The sequence below is a fragment of the Bidens hawaiensis genome, unplaced genomic scaffold (genome assembly GCF_021521415.1).
Source record: "Bidens hawaiensis isolate Kalapana, Puna unplaced genomic scaffold, B.hawaiensis_p1.1 tig00023094_1, whole genome shotgun sequence".
Taxonomy (NCBI): domain Eukaryota; kingdom Viridiplantae; phylum Streptophyta; class Magnoliopsida; order Asterales; family Asteraceae; genus Bidens; species Bidens hawaiensis.
Genome location: NW_027493618.1, coordinates 94,771 through 112,032, shown reverse-complemented (window position 1 = coordinate 112,032; position 17,262 = coordinate 94,771). Strand labels below are relative to the sequence as shown.

Below are 17,262 nucleotides of genomic sequence, written 5' to 3'. Positions count from 1 at the left end.
TGTGTCCACATACCACCTCTACGTTATCAGAAATATTCAAACTATCGCTATATACTAATAGCGTTAGTCGAGATTTTTACACTAATAAATATAACTAAAAAACAAATTTCATAGGAAACGCGCTACCCTGTACCACAAGAGTAGACCCGCCCATGTCTATATAGTATATACCACCAGCTATACGTTGGTATTCATATATACAAATCAAGTCACGTCATGAGTATAACAAGAATAGAATATACGTGTGAATTTAGTTAATAGAAATAGAAAGAATAATTAAACAGGACGGTGCAATACACATGCACGTGTTACCACATATTAATTCCGTTGTTTCAAGTAACATCCATAAAGTTAATAACAGTTACATACCTGTACGTTTAGCCAATGACTTCAAAAACAATAATAATAAAATATAAACCAGACTGAACATAAGAAATTGACAACTGCCTAAAAACAGGACATACGTTCGATTTGACTTGAATTAATTCGTAGGTAGTTGTCAATTTGATGATTCATAATCATAGGTCTAAATCATATAAGACTAAAGTCTAAGCTGTAATATTAAGTTATTAACACACAAAGTGATCATGGAAGACTCCACAACATATGCTGATTCTCGGAAAGTAGTTTCAGTTGCGGCAGGAGAAGCTCACACACTCGCTCTCACTGGTAATTGAATATGTAGTTTTGCTATTCAAAAAAGGCTAGCGGCGCAGCTTGTTAGCTGTTTGCATAATAACTAATGAAGTTTTATGAAGAAAAAAAAATATGTAGTTTTATGTAATAATATTAAAATTGTAATGATTTTATTTTTTTTAATTTTGTGAAGGTGATGGCAGTGTATATTCATGGGGAAGAGGGACTTTCGGCCGGCTTGGTACCGGATCAGAGGCCGATCGCCTTTTTCCCTCCAAGATTGAGTTTAGTTCAGCTGATCGGGGCGAAATGGTTAAGATCGTGGGAGTGTCGGCCGGTGCTTATCATAGTCTTGCGCTTTCGGGTAATTTTTTTTATGTTGTTGCTTTATTTAAGAAGCCTAGAATTAGTAGTATGTTATTGTGAATTGAAAGGATGCTATGAAACATATTATATGTATAAAATTAATCTAAATCATGGGTTGCTATATAGATGTAACTGAAACCATTCTTCTTAATCTTTGATTTTATATTATTGTTTTGATATGTTACAGATGATGGGTCAGTTTGGAGCTGGGGTCACAATACTTGTATCCTTTTGATATAATCAATAAAGTCCGTTACCAGAAAACTTACAGGACCAGGACCGGTATCCTGCTAACCAATGAATATAAATTTTATTTTTATTTATAAAAAAACACATGTATATATTATTTATTGTTAATTAATCTTTCTACTATTCGGGTTATTCAAATCAACATGAATCCGAATCGGTTTTCCAAATTGTCAAATTTGAATAACTGGAAAACTGACTAGATGAACATTCTTAGGATCAAGAAAGACACAAAGCGCTTACCATTGCGGCGCCTAAGTTATATTTTTATTTGCATCCTTGACATCAATATAGATGGTCAACTCGGGGTCAACGACGAGAATTCGCTGGTTCCATCTTTGGTAAAAGGGTTCCATGGTATAAGCCAAACAGATGGATCAACAACAAAGAGCGAAAAAAGACTTAAGGTGCCAACATTAAACAACAATCTTCATAACATGTTAAAAGTTCTAAATATCCATATTATTTATGACAAAACTTGTTGCAGATATCATCTGTGAAAGCTGGAGGCATGATGTCAGTCGCGATAGATGATCTCGGGTCACTTTGGATTTGGGGCAACTGCCCGTCACAAGACACACCAAACGAAGGCGAAGAATTCACACTTCTTGCCACACACACTCCGCTGCCTGTTTGGGACTTCCATGGTCAAATCGTGGTCAAAGTAGCATGCGGAAATGAACACATTGTAGCATTGGTTAATTCAGATGTAACCCATGAAGGTGGTGGTGATCTTGTATGCTATTCATGGGGCAACAATAATCACGGGCAGCTTGGTTTAGGAGATACTGAGGTTCGGGCAGCTCCTCAAATGATTAAAACATTCAATACCGAATCATCTTGGGCAGCGTATGAACTCGCGTGTGGGGCCTTCCACACGTCAATACTCGCGTATAAAAAAGGAGATGGTGATTTTTTGAAAAGTGTATGTTGGACTTTCGGGCTTGGGGAAAACGGGCAGCTCGGGCAGGGGACCAGTAAAAAGGCGTTACACCCTGAAATTGTTAAATCTTTACCGGTTAATGTATGGTTAATATCAATTGACTGTGGTTTGTTTCATACGAGTGTGGTGTCGTCGGTCGGGGATGTTTGGTCGTGGGGGATGGGAAACGGGTTGGGCCTTTGCTATGAGGAGAGTGAAGGAGGAGACGCGCTTACTCCACGTGTGATCTCGTGTAATGGTCAAGATGGGTCAAACTTTCCCGGCCCGATACAAGTGGCTTGTGGGGCGGCCCATACTGTTCTTGTTGCGGATAATGGGTATAAGGTTTGGTCATGGGGGAGGGGAAGAAGTGGGGTTCTTGGAAACGGTCAAGTGGTTGACTTTTTTGACCTGAATCTCGTGCTATGGCCACCGTTAGACCAAGATTTTGAGAACAACGAGCCCCAAACAATTAATGTCACGAACAATGACATAACATATGAAGAAAAGAGTTCGAAAGACTTGACAGAAATTGAAAAGGAACTTTATATAATGGAAAGTTATGCCAGCATTCTTCATGGTTCAATTTTTGGGAGACCTTTTGAAAAGGCGAATGATATACCGGTTTCTTTAATGAAGTCGGGTTCTTTTGATGTTGGTAAGTCGTGGGACGAGATGTTGGAGTCTTGTGATTCTGATACGCTTGTACGGTTGGAAATGTTTTATCGTAATATGCTTGTGGGCTTAAAGGATAAGATTATGAAGAGAAAGATTAAGGGGATGGTTAATGAGTGTCTTGAATCTTCAACATATACGCATTGAAGATCATTCTTTATTTGTAGATATTACGGGTGTGAAAATGATGCATTTTGTATTGTAATAAAATATGAATAATCTAAGATTGTAACAAAGTTTGTATACCAAGAAATTGGAGTCTTGGAATTATATGTGGATGATTATTTTATAAAGAGTGGGATTGTAACTTTGTGTAAAAGTTTCGGTAAACCATTAAAACGTGAAGAATGACTGAATTATTTATGGCCTTATGGGTGTTTCAATACGCACAGGCACACCCCTAAAAATAGACTATATTATGTGTGCATGTCTATCTCACTCATCACATCCGTTAGTCAACCAAATATTATGAGCATGTTTCGGGTTGAGAATGAAAAAATCTTATTGGTTTATTGGTGTTTTTAAAAAGCCAATAAGTTAAAATGTGTTTGGCAATCATAAAAAAATATTTTTTATTTTAGCTTTTTGAGATGGTTAAAAAACAGTTTTCTAAAAGCCTCAAATCCTGGTTTACCGAAAGCTAATAAGCATTTTTCAAACTCAATCTCAAACATGTATAACGTAATTAAACGACCACATACCTCTACTTGGGCTTTGTAGCCTTGTACCATGATCCATTCGTCCATCATGCTGCTTCTACAGTGTCGTATTTATGAACATACAATGTCGTATTTAGGAATACACACACATCAATATAAGTGACATCAAATCAATAGAGGCTGATTAATATTCATTAGTAACATGGCGAGAGCAGGGGTATCAGTATCAACATGTCAGGTTGACGGGTTAAAATGTGTAACCCGAACCTAACCAATATTATTTTTCCGTGTTAAACACACAAATTCTGGTTGACCCCAAAACAACCAGTCAAACAAAAGGGACTTAATTTAGATTCGGTAGCTCAAATGAGTAATATGAACTTATTTTTATTAGAAATATTAAAAATCTTGAAATTGGAATTGAAATTTCCATAGAATGATCAGAAAAATGAGAAACAGGAAAACCAATATATATTTTATATTTTAAAATACTTAGAACGGGTTAACGAGTCAACTCATTTTTATCATGGTTAACCCAAAAGCAACCAGCTTTTAAAACGAGTTGATCCCGTTTTTCAGACTGTTCATGTTAATCAACCCAAAATATTCGTGTCGGGTTTGGGTCGTGTTTCTGAAGAGTCTCCGCCCGTACCCCTTACGGTATCTATCTTGATCCGTCGTCATTAAAATCATTCAAAACCCTAAAACCCACCCACTACCATGCCGGGCCTCCTCACACCTTCCGGCGAGTCATCATCATCCTCCATCATCCCATACTCTTCAGAATCCAATACACCTACACTCTACACTCTCCACCACAACCTCCAACCTCCAATCTCACCTCGTCTTTCCATCTCATGGTCTCACGGCAACTCCCTACGCGTTACCGTATTCCGGTCACCGGAAACTGCCACTACCAGTAATGAATCTGGTGGTAAAGTGGTGGAATTGAGTTTGGTTAAGGATGCTGCACGCTGGCGGAGGATTGCGTTTTGGATCGGTGGCGCCGTTTGCGCATTTGCAGAATAAGAAGAATGCTATGCGGGCGTTGGCGGAGCTGCGCCAGTCGGTTTCGTATGATGGCGAGTGGTAATTGACTAATTGTGGTGTATTTGTTTGGTTTAGGGATTAGGATTAGGGTTTTGAAATGGTTAAATGTGTAAATTGATAGTGTAGGAAGTGAAATCCCCAAATTTGAAAATTGCGTAGTTTTTTTACTCGGTTGTTATTAGGGCTGTAAAGTGCAAACGAGATTGTTCGGCGGGAAGTTTGTTTATGTTCGTTTGTTTAATAAGTGAATGAAGATGAACAAGGAATTTTGTTCGATTAACTAAATGAATGAATACGAACAGAGGCAATATTAGCTCAATTGTGTTTGCGAACGTTCGGTAACGTGTTCTTATACGTCCGTTTATCTTTGTTGATGTTTGTTTATTAAAGGTTTTTCTAATGTTTTTATTGATTTTTCTGATATTATCATATATTTATTAACTATAAAACTAAAATATGTATATGTGTTATATGATTGGTTTATATGTATATTAACATATGAATGTGAATGTTATAAAAAACCATTAACAAACTTGTAGCCGGACCGAACTTTTGACACTGACCGTTCTCAGATAGCTAAAACATTTCATGAATGAACATGAACAAGCGATTTCTTTCGGATATATGTTTGTCAACCGTTTGCATGCCCGATAATAGCTGAACATGAACAAGGCCTTGTTCGGTTCCTTTACAGCCCTAGTTGTGATGCATTGGGATTTTAGAACAAACAAAATGATTAGGTTTTTCAAGTTATTTCTGATTGTGCTTATGATGCATCTGGAAGTGATTTCTTATAGAATGTTGTCACACTTTATGGAATTAGGTCAAAATATGTTCTCGAGTATAGCAAGGAAATAAATTCTCTTTTAGGAAGCAAGAAATCTGGTCCTACCGCGTTAATTGAAGATCCAAAGACGGTAATGAAGGTAATTCTGTTCTTGATTTGTTAAATTTGTAGCTTTTTGTATCTTTAAGAGCCATTAAATTATATAAATTTTATGATAGAATGTTGAGGCGCCAAGTTCTTTGAAAGCCGCATGGGAGCTTCTGGAAATATTTTATGCAGATAAACAATCGCATCCTTGGATCCCGGAACAGCTTGTTGATTGGTTATCTGTAAGGATTCTTAACTTAACCCTAGTTTAAACACAGTTATTATTATTTTACAGTTAATTTATTTATGGTTATACTTTCACCAGGATTATGATACTCTGTTCTCTGGGCAAGTGCCAAGTGTTCATTTAAAACTGGTTGAGTTTCAAGCAGAACTTATTAATATGCAGGTTTGGATATGATTATTTGATACTACATATACTTAATACATTTTGTGTATAGTCTATAAAATTTCAATATACATATTATGAAATTTTGACTCTTTCCCCAGGTTGTTGAAAATGAGCCTGCATATTGGCAAGCAATATCTTCCGCCCTTGCAGTCGGCTGGCTAGACATTGTGGTGAGCATACATATTTGAATCACAGATTGTGAATAAACGTGTTATTGACCTTGTAATCATAAAACAAACATTCATAATGCCAACTGTAGGTGAAACTGTTGCGTCTACATGGGTCTTATCAGCTTAATCAGCTTGGAAGTTGTGAGGTTTGTAATCAAATACTTTTTTAAAGTAATAACTTATAACTTATACATTGTTCAGTGTAGAGTGTATTAACTATCAATGCCATTTATATTACAGACAGAGAATGGACTTGTAGAAGCAGTTGCAGTTCTAGTATCAAAAATGCCACGTATGCGTGCAGATTTACCAGATGGAAAGTTAGGTGAATGTTATAACAACAAGTCTGATTTCATGAGGGTAAGAAGCTTAACCAGTTTATACTTTACAAGTTTACAATAACATTTTAAATGAAGTTTTATGAAATAAGTATATTAATATTTAATATCTGATAGGCATGGGAGAAATGGCGAACACAAATAACCAAATTGGATTGCAGTGCATTTTGGCTTCAGTGCACTCATAATCAAACTAAAGAAAACCTTAAAAGTTTGCTTCAAATTTTGTTGGGAAACACAAGTACATTGTCTAGTGCCACCTGTCACTGGGTTGAGCTATATATTGCTCACTTTCTCTATGTCAGGCCCTTCACTGCGGTCAGTGATATTACGTTTTGTATCATAAGTTCATTTGACCAATCATTAACCATAATTGCCATCAATACTGTTATTATCTGTGCAGGGTTTAGAAAGTATGTATGTTCTAGCTCAAAAATGCGTCCAGTTGAAACCAATTTCTAATTCCCATAAACTCATGAGACTTTTCCTTGGGATTCTTGCAGAAAATACAGAGGTAATGAGCGGCCTAAAGATTAGGACTGTAAACCAACCGAATGAGGCATGTTCGTGTTCGTTTGTTTAACTTTAACTAAGAAAACGATCAAACACGAACAAGTAACCAAACAGGGGTTTCTTGTTTGTGTTTGTTAAGAAATTGAACTTGTTCAGTTGTTCCTGTTTACCGCTCTTGAACATAAACGAATTGACATACCTGAACATAGATTAATGAACATGACTGACCAAACACGAATTAGAAGTAAACGTGAACGTCAAAACTTTTGGGCCTAGAAGCTTAATGTGGCTAAACTAAATTGTGATGTGTGATATTTTTAATTTCATAAAGTTAGACTAAATTGCAGCGGGCCTAAACTTTTAATGAATATATAAACTAGCGTATATAAATGAACTTAAAAAAACGAAACATAAATGAATGTAAATGAACAAACGTAATAAACGGACATCACAAACATGAATGAACAAACGAGACATGTGTACATGCTCGTTCATTTAACTAAATGAACAAAACGTATTGTTCATGTTCATTCGTTTATTAAATAAACAAACTTCGTGCCGAATGGTTCACTGCACGTTCGGCTCATTTACAGGCTAAAAGTTGTTAATTTTATTGTAAATGTAACATGCTAACATCTTTAAATTAAAAATTTTTCAGGTTGTATTGGCTGAGTGCTCAAGATCATTTGGTCCCTGGTAAAATATTTATTATTATTGTTTTCTTTTTAACACGAATTCTCCTTATTATTTTTTTTCCGGGTAGGATGATTGCCCACGCTACAGAGTTGCTGACAGCTGGCAGTGTTGAGGCAGAAATTCTATTAAAAGAAGAACGCGATAATTTAGGTGGAATTAGCATAGAGGAATCCCATAGACTCGTTTATGCTCAAGTGTTAGCTTCTCATGCCTTAACTTGGCAAGTTAGTGCATGTTAATCTTTAAACTACTGTAATCAATATGTCAGGTAGTTATTAATTTATTGTTTTATTCACATATCGCTCCTATATATTTGATATCTTGTGTGAAACATGGAATTGGATTGTTGGAAATCTTGTTGTACAAGCAACCCGCATATCACAGTCAAGTGCTTCTCAAAAACATTGAGATATGTCGTATGTATGATCTTGATACTGTGAGCTCCAACGCGATGAAGGTAATACTTGTTTCTGATTTACCATTTTCTTATAATTTATAAGTTGAATAGTAATTACTGTTAAAACAGATTGCTGGTGTGCATCACTGGAAGCACGGTAGAAAAGGCGCGGGAGTCTTTTGGCTACAACAAGCCCAAGATGAAACTCGTCTGAACCGAATAGCTCAAAAGTTGTTTGATTTTGTCGGAAAGTCAATATCTGATGAGAGTTTTGAGGTATGTGTTTCATTGTGTATTATCTACAATTCTAAAAATTGAATAATTGATTGTTGGCATTATTTTTGTAGCAATGGGAAGGATTAATTGAATTATTGGGCTCTGAATCTAGAACCGCAGGGGGTCTCGAGTTTCTTCATAAGTATGTTTTGAATTTTAATAATAATTTTCTGTTTTTTGTTTATCGTATTATTCTGAGTTGTATAATTGTATAATTGTATAATTGATGCTGCATAGGTATCGGGATTTCAAGAAATCTCTGCAGCAGGTTCAAGATGGTGTTCTAACCGATGCTGCTCGAAAAGCCAGCGAAACCTTAATCTTGGTATGCTTAATAAAAAAATTTTATTTACAAAATATCACATTATATAATGATATCTTTTGTCTTGTGACACATCAGCTTATGAAAAATCCTTCTACGCCTCAACGGTTTTGGCTTCCTCTTCTGTATGATTCGGTGAGTTATTTATGAACCTTTTGTTATCGCTCTCTCGTGTGTAGTTTGATAACATGTTATATTTTATATAATTATATATTTTTATTTGTAGTTGAAGTTGCTCAACTGGCGGGACCGACCGCTGCTGAACGTATCTCAGACTAATCTTCTATTGAATAAATTGCAAGAGTTGTCCGTGGCAAGGCTGCGGCCCGATTATGTTGAGGTGAGCCTGCCACCTCAGGCCCTGAGCTCGGTTAGGGTGGCTCTTGCTACTAATTTAGGCCTTTTTTGGTATGTTTATTATTATTTATAAACATCATTTCAATACTTATTCTCTGTATGAATATCAAGAATGTCGCTATCAGTTTGATATCAAACAGGAAGAATCAAAGATGTATGAAGAGTGTGTAACCGAACTTATGACATCCAACAACGTCTGATGACTCATTTACTGTATCTTTTTAAGGATTTTGTAAACTTTTAAGGTCTAATCTGGATATTGATGTTGTGAAATTAAGTGAGTTTTTGTAAATATGGAAGTTTCCTCAGTTTTAGATTGAATTATATGATGAGGGATACTGTCTGCTATTTGTTGAAAGATCAACTTTAAAAATGATAATTTATGAATTATTTTATTTTTCTTTGTTATTCTTGATGCCCTGTAATTAGATCCATCATTCTATGTACATAGACAGTACATATGCATTGGTAATAAGGGATGGTATAAACAAGTTGAGTTTGAGCTCGTCTAGACTTAGAGTTTGGCTTGTTTAATTTATAAGAGTTTTGAGTTCAAGTTTAGCTTGTTTTGGGCTCTATTTAGTATAACATCACCCATGAATTACATACATGTAATGGCATAGGTACACTTTTGATGAAAAAACATGCCCTTGAATCTCATATCTTATATTGAAATATAAAATAAAATATACTTATAAAAAGATATAAAATGAGTGTCAGTCCCGTACTGGTATTGTGACAAACCAAAATAAGTCCGACCGAACAACACCGGTATTGCTATTAGTTTTATCGGGATAGGCAACCACATTCGTTCTTATGGTTTTAACAATTATGATTATTTTCTCTCTTGATTTTCTAGCATAGATTTTAATGAAACGAAATTGTTCAACAATTTTTTTTGGATATAGTAAGTTTTCCAAGTGTCGGTGTCGTACTAGTACGGATGGTAAACCGAACATATTCAGACTAAGCAACGTCGATATTAAATCTAATTCTATTTTTTAACACCCTTATTATTAGAAAATACAAATTGTTGGAAAACTATTATAAACCAATAAATATAAAGAACAAAGATTAAAAGAACTCAAAAATATATAAAATGAAAGCTTGGTGCCGCTAGCCATTTTATTGGCCCAAGTGGTGGTCCGATATTGGACGAAGTTGTTATTTTTGTTTTTTTAAGGTATGGTAACGGACGTAATTGTAACAAATTAAATTCGTGTCGATTTACCGTCACAAAGGTCGAGACCAACAACGCTCAGGTTTTTCCGAATCACCGCCGCTACGCCTAGGTTTTACCGACCCTTTTGTTTTAATTCTGGTATCGTAAGTAACGTAACCGAGACCGACCGAATTTGCGTCGACTTACCACCACAACTTGCGGGACCGACAATGCTCAGATTTTATCGACCCTTTTGTTTTAGTTCTTGTACCGTAACGAACATAACCGAGACCGACCAAATTCGCGTTGGCTAACCACCAAGACGTCTGGGACCGACAATGCTCGGATTTTACCAACGCACCTCCCGGTACCGACAACGTTCATATTTTACTGACCTTTTTTAGTTTTGTACCATAAAAAATGTAACCGAAACTAACCGAATTTGTGTTGACTCACCGCCGCAACACTCGAACCGACAACGCTCGGTTTTACCAATTTCAGGAATTTACTGACCGAATAAACTTCGTTTTAAATTTTTTTAATGTTAATTTGAAGAATTTATTTTATGAGTTTTAACGCGTGTGTTTCACCAATGTTGTTTATGCCATATCGTAACAAACATAACCGAATAAATGTTGTTTATAGTATTTTAATTTTTTACATGTTAATGTTTTTTTATTTCTACAAATTTAGTTTTTGTTTTATAATTACGGTACTAATTGAAACCATATTAGTGCACCGCTACAATATGACGGGTACATGAACAAATTCAACATGGTTGCGCCGGGTTAAACACTAGTTGTAATATAAAACTGTAGTTTAAATCAATTTTGTAAAATAAAAAGAAATAATTTTAGAAAACAGTTTACAAAAGCATTTTTTTTATTTCGATTAAAACAGGATGAAATATAAAAATATAAATTTCATCTTTTTAGTTCTTTTTTTTATTCTCTCTATCAAAGAGAAATTTCCAATAGAAATTATTTTTATTCAATAAAATTATGAGTGGAAAAAAACAATTAACATATAATCATCTATTTTAGTAAATAAGTTTCAAACTTCCCATTTTGATAAATATTTATTCATCCTACTCTACTTTGGTAAAAAAATCCGACATAAAATGTTTGTTCTAAACTCTAAAGTATCATAAAAAATTGGTTCTGTGATGAGATGATTGAAGGGATGACGACTTAACATAACGGTGTTAGCGGTTCAGAATTATTGCAAATATAATTTTTAAATTTAACTTATGAGGCATGTACGTGTAATTTAATGTAAATGTTATTTATTTTAAAATTTTAATTATTAAAAGAGTATGTTGAAATTTAATACGGTAAAAAAGCTTCCTCGGTTAGAGATTTACTTAGATTTACTTGGGGTTTGGGAAAAATCAAGAAAGAGGCTTTCCAAGGGATCATGGTTATAACCTGTTAGAGTATCTGGAAAGCCAGGAACAACAACCGGTTTCGCGGTAAAAATATCAAGATTGAATGCATTATTCTAGAAAAAAAATCGTGGGGATTCCTTTGATTCAAGTATAGGTCGAAACTTAGAACGATATCATTATTAGATTGGTGTTCTTTTAATTTGATGTGTTTGGCTCTCTGTTATGGAGAGGAGTGTTTGGTGGTTGTTTTTTCGATGGTGTTTATAAAAGTTATAATTTGAAAAAAAAGAGAGTATATTGGAATCTTCATTTTATTTTTCCTTTTCCAGCCTCTAATTATCGTAATAATGTTTTCTTTTTCGTCACATAGTATTCCTTGTAGTAGTTGTATCATAGAGACTTCTTGGACAAACATATTCTATATCAACTCCGACAGCATTTATTATTTTCAACAATATATGCTTCCTCTCGTTACTATCATACATCAATTTCATTCTTTATTAACTAAAACATAATTATTACATCAAAACAAAAACAGAAACAGAAGGCAAACGGGTAACAAGTTGCGTCGCTATCCCCTTTTGAATTGCAAAATTTGATTTTTTAACAACTACATTGAAAGATCTTGAAGTCAAAACATTACTATGCATGACTCGTTGAACTCGACGCCACCCCTTTTTATACACTAAAAAATTTATTAAATTAAAAATTGTGAAAAATGAACGAAAATGATGGCTATATTTGTTTGATGTGAGCGGGTAGTTGGACCCGCAAATGGAGATGAAGGGGGGGGGGGGGGGGGTTGACGGCAGTGTTCCCATTCTACCCAGGGTTACCCGTGGGTAACTTTTTCAAAAAATCATAATTCCTTAACTTATTAAAAGCTACTTATTTACACATAAAATAAAAAAGACTTGTAACTTTGCCTAACACCTTAAAAGTTAATAAGTAATAAGAATATAAATAAACGATCCCAAACACCCAGATAATAGACTAATTACCCTCGACCTATTGTAAAATGTTTGTCATTAATTTCAAATTTTGAGTAACTTAAGAGTAACAGTTAACACATCACTATACTCAAAAAACACAATAAACGTTTAATGACCTTAATGTACAAAAGGTAGCCTAGTGGTTTTTCGTATATTTATTTCATAAGTTGACGGGCTTAAGTCACGGGTGTTGAATTGGCAATCGATTAATTGAACACGAATGAAACACGGAGAATATTTCAAACAACTCATTAATTTTATTAATCAAATAAAACAACTCAAAACTTGATCAATTCTCCATTAGCCCTAGCATGAATTCTTTAAGACTCGATTACATTTAGAAACGAACACAAACTCCTATTTTTCTATTAGATAAAAATACATCTCTATCTAATAAATAAAATTGCTAATTATCTCTAAATGCAGTAATTATTAATTAAGGTGATCGATCCATTTGCTCAAACTGGTCCATCTTCATTATCCATAACTCGGGTTCAGGAATTAACTTGACACTAACTATATCAAAATTATTTTGAGAAACATTTTTTTAATAAAACATAAAAATATATTGTTTTCTATAATATTAAATTATTAACCCCCAAATTATTATTCTTTTACTTTCTTACCTCACATGTCAATGTCATACTCATTAACTCAATAAACTTTTTATGAGAATAAAAAATAACCCACCTATCTATTCTCACTAAATATACACTCTTAACACAATTTTCAGATCCATTTTAAAAATTAGTTTTGTGAGTGAACATTTGGTGTCGTGAGCACGCATGCAGCGTGTAAGCATCGACTCTAGCACGACAACTACATAAGAAACTGAGAATTTCATGACATGAAGAATCAAGTTCGTTTATTTTTACCATAGAACACTTTACAACACACATACAATCCGTAACACAAAAAAACGAAACATTTTACGTGATCATTTGCTAATTAATTTAGTAAATCTATGATTGATTTATAGAGATTGATTGATGTGGGGTATGTCAACAATGAAATATGGTGTATCTAGTATATATCTTGATTGTCACACATTATGCTAGAATGACAAAATTATCTAGGGCAACTATTACATTGTCAATAGCAAAGACTTTCACTCCTATATATTCTAAAGCCACGAAAACGATCCAACATATGTCGTATTTGAGACTTATTTTATGTTCGTGGTGGCTTTGCTTTGTTTGCATTTTAAAAACTAGGACCCTACCTAGTTGTACTAAAGAAAACTAGAATATGTAATTACAATATTTTGTTGTAGTTATTAATCATAAAGTACACTCAACTTGAGGTATCTTTGGCCTATTGCATATTTACATGCCCAAATAAGATCAAGGAATTCTCAAATTGTCCATTTTACTTCATTAAAACTCATATTTACTTACTAAACTGATTAATTCTTAACAATGTTCTTTAACAAACAGTCTAGCTATCAGCCTGGATTTTAATCATCACCCGAATGAATTTTAATCCAACTAAAAAATGTCAAGGGCCAAAATATCCGGTCGAACAGACTGGATTTTTCTAAAATTTAGTCGAATAGACTAATTTTTTTTCAAGATTTTGTTTTGAATTCATATTATATAACTAATTTTATTTCTATTTGGTTTTTCTTTTATAAGTTTTAAGATATATAATTTTATAAAGCTCCAAAGATAGCGCTCCAACGCGTTTATTTTTATCTACATATTGATATAAACTTTACTCAAACATAAGCCGGGTCAAATGCAATATACATTGACGAAGCTTACTTAGGGCCTGGGGTGGCCCCACCTCCCTGTTTTTTGGCGCAATAGTGTAAATTTATCCATTTTTCGTCCGAAATTTTTATACGTAGTGTAAATTTAGCCGTTTTCGGTCAAAAATTTGAGTCCGCCCCCCTCGTTTATGAAGCTTTGTATACATTTTGAGTCCACCCCCCGGTATCAGGGGCGTATGCAGCTTTAGGGGAACGGGTTCGGCCGAACCCGTACAAATTTTTGTTTTAGTGTTATATATTAGGGTATTTTAACATCGAACATGTAGAAATTTCAACATCGAACCGGTAGAAAACCCAAATCTAAGTAATAAATGATCGGTTGTCCGTCCATTGAAATTTTCCGAACCTGTAGAAAAAAATTTCTAGCTATGTCAGTGCCCGACATCTTATTACAAGCTTCGCCACCAGCAATATATGCTTGCCTATGTATACCCGACTACAAATAAATAATATAAATAAACAAATAAGGAGATTTATGAGGATCTTATGATGTTGATTTATTGATATATGAAAACTACTGCTAAGAAGTTTATGTGGTGTTTCCATCTTATTATACTTTATTAGGGTTGTATATATATAATCCTGCTTTAAGGCCTTCTGTTTAAATTCGTTCGTCTTAGAATTTGTACTCATCCAACTCTAATAGATATCATATATTTTAATCTCGACTTGTTCTACAAGTTTTATTATTTAACTAGTGTTATATGATACTCTAGTCTGGGCGGACCTACGTTGTTAGGAGAGAACAGTCGCGGGATCGCTCACAATTTTTGAAAGGCAAGGGATCCTCCCACATCACCCTAGATATTCATACACCATTTTTTGTCCTATACGGTCGTATAGGACCTGAATCATGTCAGAGGTTGTCTGCCATCGTTTATTGTGCCTCGTATAGGCCTATACGGGTCGTATAGGCCTATACAGCCGTATAGACACTTTTTTTAGAAAAAGAAATGATGACCATATATACAATATATGTGATTTATACTAATCGTATTTGGCTCGTTTATAGACACTTTTTTTTTTAAATGATGACCATATATACAATATATGTTATTTATACGGGTTGTATTTGGTTCATTTATCTTAACGGGTTTAAATGTTGAGCTCAAGCTTAGCTCGTCAAAAGCTCAAGACTGTCTAGGCATATTTGTTGCTTACATATAATAAAAATTTGAGGTTTTTTAACATCTAGTCAACATACATTAAAATAAAAATGCACCCCAAAATTTGAGGTTTTTTTTCTAAATCGTTTTCCGGCAGCGATTAAGGCAGTTTGAATGTTTCTGCAAATGTTTTCTATAGGGTCGTATAGCTTTTATTTTCTATACGGTCGTATAGCCCTATACGACCGTATAGCTTTTATGGTTTTGTCTGAATGCAATACGAGACATTTAATGCCTATACGGTCGTATAGGCTGCAAAAAGCTATTTTTTTGTCCCCTTGTCAGGCATGTATACCCTATACGACCGTATAGGCCTATACGAGCCGTATAGACATGTGGGGGTGGTGTGGAAGGATCACATCCCTTTTTTGAATTATATTGTAACATTATATTGAAAAACTGGGGTGAACCCCCTATAAAATAGCATTAAACCTTTATCCACATCATTGTGTCTTTATGCTCAACATTTGTTTTTCTACTTATCATTGTGCTCAACATTTACTGTAACACTGCATTCTTGAGTTTTTTATTTAAGGGGTTTGAAAAGAAAAGATAAGAAAGCTTTTCTTTTTTCATTCTTGAGTTTTGTTTTTAAAAGAAAAGAAAGAGAATGGAAAGAAAAGTTAGGGCTTTTCCTTCCAAAACTTTCCAGCCAAATATGGTCTGATTGTGAAGGAAAGTTTATAACCATTACCATATTACTAATTTAACTCATCTTAATTCTCTTTTTCATGTTGCTATGAAGACATAATTGTAAAGTTATAATTTTTTTCCTATCTTTTTCTTCCAATCTAACTCAAGAATGTAATTGACACTTTCTTTTCTTTTCTTTTCTTTTAACTCGAGAATGTCTTTTAAGTATATAATTTATTTTCCTTTCTTTCTATATCCAAAAACTTGATGTGCTAAAAGTAGTCTAATAAGTATTAACTAAATTACGCTAATCTAGACACTAAGTAATACTCTAGACTCTCTAAAACTTGACTAAACTACTAACCGGCAAGTGAACCGATTGACTCTAGTAAAGTTAAGTAAGTCCGGATATCAACCCATGAGACTATTTAAATTACGTAAATTAACTAATTAGACTCGACTAACTAACACGACTATTTAATTATTACTATTAAAAGGAGGGTTTTTAAACTAAATAATAATAAACTAAACTAAACTAAACCCTAACTAATTAAATAATAATAAAGCATAATGATTACTTTAACCTAATTACTTATTTTATTAATAAACTTAACTCTAATTAAATAAAATATAGTAAACTATTAAAATACTTAGATTAATTCAGATGATGAAAGTAACTAACTAGGCTAGAATCCCCTAAGTTATGGCTATCAATTAAATGGGAAACTTAAGTTATGGAACTGAGATCGTAAGCTAAACCCTTGACAGAAAACCCGAACATGACCCTCGACTCTTCAATAAGACACCTATGAGTTTCTAACAAGTTTTAATACATACCAGTTATAAATATTAAACTTCCTTACAGTTATTTAATTATTTATGTTTAAGTATTTTTATAACGAAATCCAACCTTACAGCGCGGAAATCAAAGATAGATAAGCAGACTCAATTGACTTAATAGACTAAGCTGACAATCAAACCTAGATGGACTCCTTACGAAGAACTAAATGTAGCAATCCTGACCAACATAGATCTATCAATAACCTATCACCTTACAGCTTTCTAGGCTAGCAGTTCACTCTTATCTATCTAATTAGTTTTATTGTTTCTATGATCTTATTCGAATTCAGTCACAAATTAGTCAAGAACACACAGTAAATGACCTAACAAAACCCAATCCTATGAAACAATCAACAAGGGCAATGTGAAACAATAAATCTAAGTAAATAAAACCAAGCAATC

At 34.0% G+C, this 17,262-nt stretch overlaps 1 protein-coding gene and 1 pseudogene across 2 annotated transcripts; both read left to right on the top strand.

Annotated features, from left to right (window-relative positions):
• The first annotated feature begins 206 nt into the window (after nucleotides 1–206).
• On the top strand, nucleotides 207–3,214 carry LOC143566953 (ultraviolet-B receptor UVR8-like). The gene is made up of 5 exons (XM_077053496.1): nucleotides 207–669; nucleotides 830–1,000; nucleotides 1,190–1,225; nucleotides 1,543–1,655; nucleotides 1,736–3,214. Exons 1-5 carry the CDS (start codon nucleotides 588–590, stop codon nucleotides 2,990–2,992), a joined length of 1,659 nt encoding a protein of 552 aa, XP_076909611.1. The 5' UTR covers nucleotides 207–587; the 3' UTR covers nucleotides 2,993–3,214.
• Nucleotides 3,215–4,192: 978 nt separating this feature from the next.
• Nucleotides 4,193–9,200, top strand: LOC143566951 (nuclear pore complex protein NUP85-like; annotated as a pseudogene). The gene is made up of 18 exons (XR_013141317.1): nucleotides 4,193–4,593; nucleotides 5,378–5,480; nucleotides 5,560–5,670; nucleotides 5,754–5,837; nucleotides 5,939–6,010; nucleotides 6,100–6,156; nucleotides 6,251–6,370; nucleotides 6,466–6,666; nucleotides 6,752–6,862; nucleotides 7,520–7,557; nucleotides 7,625–7,781; nucleotides 7,856–8,014; nucleotides 8,084–8,230; nucleotides 8,302–8,372; nucleotides 8,468–8,555; nucleotides 8,631–8,687; nucleotides 8,779–8,960; nucleotides 9,155–9,200. The product of XR_013141317.1 is annotated as a nuclear pore complex protein NUP85-like (transcript).
• The last annotated feature ends 8,062 nt before the right edge of the window (nucleotides 9,201–17,262 follow it).

Excerpts from the sequence above, each read along its gene's own strand:
- LOC143566953 (XM_077053496.1), top strand. The coding sequence starts at position 588 with ATGGAAGACTCCACAACATATGCTGATTCTCGGAAAGTAGTTTCAGTT. Across the intron at positions 1,001-1,189 it reads TCATAGTCTTGCGCTTTCGG|ATGATGGGTCAGTTTGGAGC; the intron begins GTAATTTTTTTT and ends GATATGTTACAG. Across the intron at positions 1,656-1,735 it reads AGAGCGAAAAAAGACTTAAG|ATATCATCTGTGAAAGCTGG; the intron begins GTGCCAACATTA and ends AACTTGTTGCAG.